This window comes from Quercus lobata, chromosome 12, assembly GCF_001633185.2.
Source record: "Quercus lobata isolate SW786 chromosome 12, ValleyOak3.0 Primary Assembly, whole genome shotgun sequence".
NCBI lineage: Eukaryota > Viridiplantae > Streptophyta > Magnoliopsida > Fagales > Fagaceae > Quercus > Quercus lobata.
In genome coordinates, this window is record NC_044915.1 from 41,715,227 (window position 1) to 41,725,208 (window position 9,982).

The following is a 9,982-nucleotide window of genomic DNA, read 5'->3' on the forward strand; positions in this document are numbered from 1 at the left end:
ATCGCTTACACACGCTGAATTGCATATGTCATCGCTTACACGTGCTGGACTGCTTGTGTCAACTCTTACACGCGCTGATGTGTGATTGGTTTTTGCATGACACTTGGCAAATTTCCGTTGGTTTCTGAGTAGTGATAGAAAAACCTAGCAGCAATACGTGGTGCTTTGTAATTGGCTGTATTTTGTGGACTTGATAGTATGACGTGTCAGCTTGTGATAGGTCGAGAATTTTCCCTCTGTACAAATGCCCCCTCGAGACTCGTTCACGCACACAATTTCAGAGTGGGGTGTGGGAATGAGTTTCAAAAACGGATTTTTACATTTGACTCTTCAAGTGAAGTAGTTGAAGGTGGTGGAGCTTTCAGCAGGATGAGATAATTTCCGAAGAGTAGACCCACCCATATGAAAGGCTTTAATGAGACCGAAAAAGGGGTCTGCGAGTATTTAAATGTACTTACGTGACCGAGCCTTCTTAGTAAAGGTTAAGTTGAAGTAATTTCAAAAGAGTGTTTTGGATCATTGGCGGCGATCAAAGGGTGTAGAAGATGTGGAAGAGGTGAAGATGTTGGTTGGGTACAGCATGTAGAGTCATGGGGCTAGCCTCGCGTTTTTAAGAACTCCTGGTGAAGTTATCTCGAGGAATATACTTCGGATTATGTAGAGGACATATGGGAATGTGGTTGAATGTGCATGTGTTATCGCATTACTCAGGTTAAGTTGAGGTAATTTCAAAAACTTATGGATTTTGGGTATGTTGGTGGTGGTGTGAAGAAGATGGAAATGAAGCAAAGTGAATGGGTGAAACATATGCCACCATGGCACTGGCCCTATACGTTGGGGACCCTCTGGTGTAGATGTTTTTGGGAAGTACAACTGGGATACGGGACTGACTGCATGCTGAACAAGGTCTGACGACAAGTCATGGAATGTGCCTGTGTGATGGGATCATGCAAATGGACATTAAGTTGAAGTAATTTCAGAAGAGTACTTTCTGAAATACTTCAAGCAGAATTTAAGTTGGAGTAATTCCAGAAAATGTGTTCTAAGGTACCAACAACGATGACCTTTGGGTCCCACATTGGTGGGGTCATGGAATATGGCTTTGGTGACCATTTACCAGCACCAAAGGCTGATTTTTGATGAGCTGGTACCTTGGAGGTCATCGTAAGTGTTGGATGAAAGACAGTTTGTAGGATACCCCAACACTTTTTACCACCTTCACTTAATGCCACTTGTTGGAAAAGTACAGAAAAATGAAAGGTGGAGTTAACTTGTGATTCTGGTTTTAGAAACCAGCCATGTTGTTGTTTGTTCTGAACCACTGCTTTTGCTGGAAGACTAAGCAATTGGTGAGAGACTACGGGAGCCTTGAGCTTAGGAACAGGTGTCTCTACTGGACTTGGATTTCCTAGCCAACCAAGTTCGAGGAAGCATGGAATGACAACACCAGCCTTTTTATGAGTAATTTTATGGATAAATGTGGTCGTTAAGGGGAGAAACAAAATTTGTTTGGATCTCAAAACTACAATGATGTTGTGAAGAGGGCTTCTACCGAACCATGAGAGGGTTGATCTCAAACCGATTATGAAGCAATATTGGTTGCCAAGTGTTGAGAATGATGAGGCCATAGTGAGAAATGGCTGTGAGAAGGAGGACTTGAAAATTTGAAAGAAACAAATCTTCATTTCATGATTCAGTGTGTTTTTCTTGATGAGTTTTTGATGAATCCGACCCTTCTATTTATAGTGGAGAGATGAAGAACGGTAGATGGGTAGTTGAGAATGGCAGTTGAGAATTTTTTGTGAGAATGGTGGATGAGAACGGTAGATGGGAATGGTAGGCACTAAACGGGAATGGTAGGTTGGAGACTAGTAGGCACCGAACGGGAATGGTAGGTTGAACTAGTGACCCAGTGTAATTTCAAGTTCAAGACACACTTGTGAGAGTTCATTTGTACTTTGAAAAGGAAGCCTTGATGAAGTCTGGAGAATAACCCTGAGGGAATCCAGACCAAGTGGATGAATCTCAAATCTTGATCTTGGGAGCTTAAGTTTTGGACATTGCTAGTACTTCGGAGAAGTGGGTCACATAGGTGGTTTCCAAGTCCAAAACAAATAAGCAGATTTCAAAATCAGAATCTATGTGAAAATTTGAATAGGACAAGCTTTGCTCGGACATCTTGATTCTTGGTCAAAGTTTCACATTAAAGCCAATAGCTGTAGAATCACACTATTTGAGCAATTTTGGATTCTCAAATGAAGAAATAGACCCCAAAATCGGAATCTACACGAAAAATTGGGCAAGGCAGGTCCTTCTTGAAAATTTTGACTTTTGGTTAGGATTTGTGCAAAAGTCAACTTTTTAGAAATTGGACAATTTGCACAATTTTCGAGTCTCGAACAAAGAAATGGATTCCAAAATCAGAATCTACGCGAAAAACTGAGTGGGACAAGCCCTTTTTGAAAATTTTGGCTTTTTGGTCAAAGTCAAAGTTCAATTAGTCAAAGCTTTTTTTTTTTTTTTTTTTTTTTTAGTTTAAGGCGGTTCAAACCGAGTAAGGATGAACGGGTCAAACCGGGTCGGCTGGAAAAATGGGTCAGACCGGGGTAGTGGAGGATGATGTCATCAGTGACGTCATAGCGCTGGAGGGCACGTGTACGTGTATAGCGCGTGTACGCGCATGGGAGAAACGCCCGGTGCGTGTGAGTGCGTGAGAACAGATGGAGGCATGTGGAGGCGCATGTACATTGAGGCAGCGATTTTCGGACCTTTTGGAGGCGCGTGGCTCATGTTTTGGACCTGAAATTTTTAGGTTTTGTAAATTGAAGATCGTAGAAGACTTCTATGGTGTTAGTTTTGTAAAATTGTGAACAGATTTGCACAATTTTGAGGGACTAAACCGTTAGTCATCGTGAGCTTATGGCAGTGTGTGGTGGCGCGTGCAGCCATTTTTGGTCTTTGAAATTTTTAGGTTTTGTAGATCGTGGGCCAATGGATCTAATGGTTGCATCAGTTTTGTAAAAATTTTCTCAGATTTGCGCAGATTTGAATGAGAAATCTGTGAGTCGTTGTGAACTTGTGGCGGGGCGTTATGGGTCTATTGTAGACATCCTTTTTGGGTCTTGTTGTTCGAAGTCCTTAGAAAATTTTGGTGATGTCGGTTTTGTCTTTCATCCAAGTGCAATTGTCTCTTCTAACAACATGATCCATTTACGGGCACTTATCCTTTTTTTCAAGGTTGGGCGTAGTTTTCTTTGACTTTGAGTGCATTCGAGTTGCAAAGTCTGACTTTAAACAATTTGGTGGCAGCATTTCTCCTTTCATTTTTTTTTTTTTTTTTTCGTCTGTTATCTTAGAAATTTTCTTTATAGAGCCACCCGGGGCATGCACTAAGTTTGTACAAGCATTGTCTTCAGTGGGTAGCATGATGCTCTAAGTGTAGAGAAATAATGCTCTATTATTTTTTTTTTTAATGCTTTGTTTGTACTAACCCTTTTTTTTTTTAACTTTTTGACAGGCTAGTGATTAAAATTGAAGCTCTCTCTCTTTATTATTATTATTTTTTTAAAGACGTGCCATAAGATTTTCTTCTGACAAGTTCTTTGTTGTTGCTTGTTTTTGTTATGCAGCATGCCTTCCTTGCTCTTTGGGTTTTAGCGTCAAGCTTTACATAACATTTTTAGCCTGATGTCCATCTTTATTTGGCGACTTTACATTCCATTGAACAGAACATTTTTACGGTGATGTTTGTCTACATATCATCAAATTATTGCCTTGCAACAACAATCTCTTAGCAATATCCATCCTTGATGTTCTCATAACGGCAGTCATCTAGGCAACAATGTTATCACCGGTGTTCCTAATACAATGATGCTATTACTGGTACTTGACCTTGAAGTTGTACTGGCCGTTTTCTTGGCAATTAAGCTACACCAACACTTGTCTTTTCAACGTAGCCATCTCGAGAGTCTTTGCAATGTAGCCACATCAAGAGTCTTTACCATGAAGTCGTGCCAGCATTTGTCCTTGTACTGAAGCCATGCCAACATTCATATTTTCCATGAAGCAATATTTGCACTTGCATTTGCTATGAAGTTGCACCATCATTTGCCTTTGTAATGAAGCTGCACTAGCACTCTTCTTTTGCTATAAAGCTGCCTTGACATTTTATTTGCATTGAGGCCACATCTACACTTCATTCATACCGAAGCCGTGCCAACATTCATTTTTGCCATGAAACCATGTCAACACTTCATCCATACCGAAGCCGTGTCATCATTCATCTTTGCCATGAAGCCACGTCAACACTTCATTCACACTGAAGTCGTGCCAACGTTCATCTTTGTCATGAAGCTACGACAACACTCCACATTAGCACTTGCACGCGCATTGAAGTTGCACCAATATTGACCTTTATAATAAAGCTATAACAACACCAATTTTTAGAGGCAACATAGCTCAGACATCGAGGGTGCATAGCACTGTAGCCAGACATCAAGATTTCAGAGATGCCAACAAGAAGATGCAAGGAGTCCCTATCAAGACTTTGAAGATGCAAGGAAATGCCAACAAAACCTTGAAGATGTGGGGAAAAATGACGCCAATACTTTGAAGACGCCAAAGTATGCTGCAAAGACTTTAAAGATGTCAAAACATGCCATCAAGAATTTTGACATTGCACGAACATGCCCATAAAGTAGAGATGATGCAACACCGACTTTGGATATATAATCTGTCATCATTCTGGAGGTAGTTGACGTCGTCCAGATTTCAGAGACATTATGTGAAATGACACCACTTAGAAGGGAGATGATGTGGTTCAAATTTTAGAGCTATGAAATGGCACAGCCTAGAAGAGAGACGATGTAGCTTAGACTTGCAAGGTACAAAAAGATGCCCTCAGGACATAAGTGATGCAAAGCATACTTTAGAAATGTGGGAGAATATCCATAGAAGATGGGCAATGCCATGAAGACTTCATTTCTTGCAAAAGAAGTTGGAGATTTTATTTTACTCCACAACTAAGCATCAACTTATGTTCATCATCATTTCAAGGAAAGTTAAGCAACGTCAACTCCTTACAATTTTCATTTTCTACTACAACGACCTTTGATTATCATATCGAGAAGTTGACTGTCCTTAAGCAATGCCTTGCCAACCAAAGGGGTCTTAAAAGCATATTGATGACCTTTGAAAAACTCTTCAAGCTAGACTGACAATCCTTCTTCTTTTCATGTGACTGAACTTAATGACAAGTACTAAACTACCTACATACCCCGGAGAGGGATCAAGTCAACATGTAGCTCAACATATTTTTATTTTTTTTATTGATGATTTTTTTTTTCTTTGTTTTTTTTTTGTGGTTTTTTTTTTTTTGTTTTTTGTTTTTTTGTTTTTTGCAAAAAGGAGGGCTCATGTGTGTAATCCTCGCCCTACGCCCAATGGCATTTCATGGGTACCAATTGCGCAATAGTGGGTATCATCATTAATTGAACCCGAGACCTCGGCCTCAAGGGTGACATGGGCATCCAACCACTACGCCACACTTGCAATTGGTGACATAGAGTGAGATTAATTTCTCCTTATTGGTACACTTTCAAAGGTAATGGGAAGATATCATGTACTCTTGCAGCGCTACAGTGGGCAGTTTAAACTCATACCACGGAGCAATCCTTGATTTTCAAGCATAGAAGCGCTTAAGGAACTTCCCATTGATGGGACCGATCCTTACACCATCATTATCAATCAACTTGTAAGCTCTATTGGTGTAGACTTCTTACACAAAATAAGGTCCATCCCATTTTGAAGTGAACTTATTGTCTGTACGATGAGTTGTAATGATGGGTCTTTGAATGGTGAGGACTAAGTCACCAACTTGGAATGATCGTGGTTTAACTCTTTTATTGAATGCGCTTGAAAGACGAGCTTGATAGCATTCAAGGCATTGTTGGGCCTCGAGCCTTTTCTCATCAAGCACCTTTAATTCTTGCAATCTGAGCTTGACATTTTCTTCTCCAGTCAATCCTTCTTGAATCCGTAATGATGGGATTTGGCGTTCTAAAGGAAGGACGACTTCCACTCCATAGACAAGAGAATATGGCGTCGCTTGAGTAGGCATTTGAAATGTTGTTCGATATGCCCATAATGCTTCTCCAATTCTTTCATGCCAGTCTCGCTTTGTCTTGGATACCACATTCTTCAACAAACTGCCAAGTTTTTTGTTAAATGCTTTAGCTAGTCCATTTGTTGGTGCATTGTACATGGAGGAGTTTTATTGTTTAAATTCAAACTTCTCGCATAGCTCTATCATCAGCCTATTGTAGAATGGTTTGCTATTATCAGTTATGATATACCGAGGGACACCATACCGATAGATCAAGTGAGTTCGAATGAAATTGACCATCGTTTCTTTCTTCACTTCGCTAAGGGGCACAGCTTTCGCCCACTTCGAGAAGTAATCAGTTGTGGCCAAGATGTACAAATGGCCACCGAATGACTTTAGAAATGGCCCTATTTCATCAAGCCTCCATGCATCAAAAGGCCAAGAAGCTACAGTTGGGTGTAGAGGTTCTGGCGGCTGGTGGATGAAGTTCGCATAATACTGACAAGCTTCGCATTTCTTAGCACACTCCATGGAATCTTGCACCATTGTAGGCCAATAATAACCCATTCGTTTGATCCTGTACTGTAATTTAGGACTCGACCGATGTGCGCCACATATTCCAGAATGAGCCTCCCCTAAGGCTTGTTTAGCCTCCTCCTCTTCTAAGCAACGGAGAAAAAATCCATCAAATGAACAGCGGAAGAGAGTGTCCTTATAGTAAATGAATCGAGTAGCCCTCTGCTGAACTTCGGTCTTGTGGTGTTTATCATTCGGGAGTCTTCCATGTTGAAGGTATTCAATGATCACTTGTCGCCAATCTTGTTTTTCAATAAGACATACAGAAATGATGTTGGCTTGCTCTTCTTCTTCTTCTTCTTCTTCAACCACAAGAGGTACCACCCACCTTTGGGAAATAGCAACTTTGGTTGTCTCTTCTTGGGATAGTGCTAAAGCGGTAGCCAAATTAGCTAAAGCATCAGCCTGTCTATTCTCCTTCCTAGGTGTATGCTCCAACATGATGGCCTCAAAATTTGCTAGCAACTTCTTCGCGTATTTGCAATAGGGGATGAAGTCTTCTTTCTTGACGTCATACTGCTCCATGATTTGGTTGATAACTAATTTGGAGTCCCCAAAGATCTCAAGTTGTGATATGCCCATCTCAATAGCCATTTGTAGACCAATAATCAATGCTTGATATTCGGCTATGTTGTTAGAGCAAAGTTCGCTTAATGAGAACGAGAATAGGAGTATTTGCCATTGTGGAGAAACAAACACTACACTTGCCCTCGCTTCTTCCTGACATGCAGCACTATCGAAAAACATCATCCATGGTGGCATTACTTCACTGTAAAACACATCTTCATCCGGGAAATCATCGAAGAACTCCCAATCAGATGAAATTGGGTGATCAGCTAAAAAGTCTGCCAATGCTTGTCCTTTGATAGCTTTTTGTGGAACATATGCAAGGTCATATTGTTGTAACAAGACTGCCTATCGAGCTATATGACCCGAAACCACTGGCCTGGAGAGGACATATTTAATCAGGTCTGCCTTTGCTATAAAATGGACCGTATATGCTTGCATGTAGTGCTCCAGTTTGACTATGGCAAAGAAAAAAGCGAGACACATCTTTTCGATAGGAGAATAATTTAATTCAGCCCCATTGAGAGTTCGACTTAGATAATAAAGGGCTTTTTCTTTCCCCTCTCTATTTTCTTGCACCATAAGAGCACCTAGAGACTTTTCTTGTGCCGCAATGTACAACACTAGAGGCTTTCCTGGGATAGAAGCACCTAAAACTGAAGGATTAAGCAAGTATCTTTTGATGAGTGCAAAAGCATTGCTACAAACCCCATCCCATTCAAAGTGCACATCCTTCCTCATCAATATATTGAAAGGTTGACATCGACCAGCCAAGTTTAAGATAAATCGTGTATGTAGGCTAACTTTCCCTACAAGCCTCTAAGTTCTCGTAGATTCTTGGGCTCTGGCATTTTCTGGATAGCTTCAATTTTTGACTGGTCGATTTCAATATCACGGTGCCTCACAATGAAACCAAGAAATTTCCCAAATGTTACGCCAAAAGCGCATTTACAGGGGTTCATTTTAAGCTGATACTTTCTTAAGCGATTGAACACAGATCGCAGATCAGATGGTCTTCCCTCCTTTTTATTTTTTTTAACCACCAGATCATCGACATAACACTCCACATATATATGAAGTACATTACCAAAGATCTTTTGCATGGCCCGTTGATAAGTAGCACCAGCGTTCTTTAGTCCAAAGGGCATCACTTTGTAACAGAAAATGCCCTTAAGGGTACGAAAGGCTGTAAGCTCTTCATCTTTAGGATTCATTCAAATTTGGTTGTAGCCTGAAGAACCATCCATGAAAGATAAAGCTTCATGACCAATAGTGGTGTCAACCATGACCTCAGTGATGGGTAATGGAAAATCATCCTTGGGACATGCATTGTTCAAATCACGGAAGTCAACGCACACCCGGATTTGTCCATTCTTCTTTTTGACAGGGACAATGTTAGTAATCCATTCTAGGTACTGTACTTCACGAATGAAGCTTGCCTCAATTAGCTTATTGACCTCGGTTTCTATTTGAGGGATAAGCTCCGGCCAAAAGTGTCTTTGGGCTTGTTTAACTGGGTGCACGCCCTTCTTTACTGCCAAATGGTGTAGAGCAATACTTGGATTGAGCTCAGGCATTTCCTTGTAAGTCCAAGCAAACACATCTTTGTATTCTACTAGGAGCTTGAGGTACCCTTCTTCTTCTTTAGGGGTGAGAAGCACATTGATGAAAGTTGGCCGGGGTTCTTCAGCAGTTCCTAAATTGATCTCTTTAAGTTCATCAATTGTAGCCTATCCTCCATCTTCTAAGGCTGGAGGAGCTTCATCGACCTCTTCATTGGTTGCTTCAGCATCTGATAGTGTATCCTCTTCTATTGTAATATGAAACGAGGATGATACCTCTTCAATTTGCTCATTGTGGACGAGTGACTGACTTGTGTGTACAATCGTTCGTCTTTTGACTTTGAGCAATCCTTCAGTGCTGATATCTAAGGTAAAGTTATGTTTGATGCCTGAAGGAATGCTACTGTGGATCTCATCATTAGCTTTCTTCTCCTCTTGAACCTCAAAGTTTAATGAATTTTGAGAATGACTATCAACAGGCCTTTTGTTGCCCCTAATCGATTAAAGGCTGATTTACATGCAAGAGTGTCGTGATTTTGTGTTAAGCAAGTTGTATTTAACCTGTCGAACACTGTGACTTATGACAATGAGGCCTTGATGCGATCAAACACCGAGACGCATGATGAAGAGTGATCTTTTCTTTGATTCGAACTTTCACCGACCTCCACTGTTATGTATTGGGAACTTGAAGCATTGCTTTTTTTCTTGATCCATATTTGAGCTGGTTGTTCTGGAGTATAACCTAATCCGATCTTTGGGATAGGAATTATATGCCCTTTAGGCCGCATTTTCCTTTGCGTTTCGCTAAGGCCATGCATCTTTTCTCCGGTGGCTTCTGAAATTAGTTTCCCTAAGTCCCCTTGTTTCGAGAAATCGTAGCCTGCTCTAACAGCCTATATGCCTTTGGGTCGAACCATTCTTTCATCCGCTCACTTGGTAGAATACCATGCTCTGTCAAACTTTGCGAAGACCTCATGAATCCATTTAATGGCTTCGAGGGCAAAGGATTTGTGGATGAAGTTAAAGGCATGGCATGATTTTCTTTCAATATTGCTACATCCTCCATCGTGAGCTTTGCAAGATGCCTTCCCGTGTCTTCTATAGATTGAAGGCATTCCACGAATTGTGATTGTCCATTCTTGCGGTGTGATAATGGTACATACTAGAGGAATGG

The 9,982-nt window shown here is 40.8% G+C and overlaps 1 protein-coding gene across 1 annotated transcript; it reads right to left on the minus strand.

Annotated features, from left to right (window-relative positions):
• Window positions 1-1,001: 1,001 nt before the first annotated feature.
• LOC115970669 lies at window positions 1,002-8,823 on the minus strand. The gene is made up of 4 exons (XM_031090262.1): window positions 8,487-8,823; window positions 6,354-7,548; window positions 5,978-6,206; window positions 1,002-1,451 (listed from the first exon to the last, which is right to left on the minus strand). The coding sequence occupies exons 1-4, from the start codon at window positions 8,821-8,823 to the stop codon at window positions 1,002-1,004; spliced, it is 2,211 nt and encodes a 736-aa protein (XP_030946122.1).
• Between the last annotated feature and the right edge of the window lie 1,159 nt (window positions 8,824-9,982).

What these genes read in the sequence shown, in the direction of transcription:
- LOC115970669 (XM_031090262.1), bottom strand. Translation starts at nt 8,823, where the DNA reads ATGCCTGAGCTCAATCCAAGTATTGCTCTACACCATTTGGCAGTAAAG. An exon ending in AGCTTTATCTTTCATGGATG is followed by an intron (nt 7,549 to 8,486) that starts GTTCTTCAGGCT and finishes TTCCACAAAAAG; the next exon opens with CTATCAAAGGACAAGCATTG. An exon ending in TCAGATTGCAAGAATTAAAG is followed by an intron (nt 1,452 to 5,977) that starts GTGCTTGATGAG and finishes ACTCATAAAAAG; the next exon opens with GCTGGTGTTGTCATTCCATG.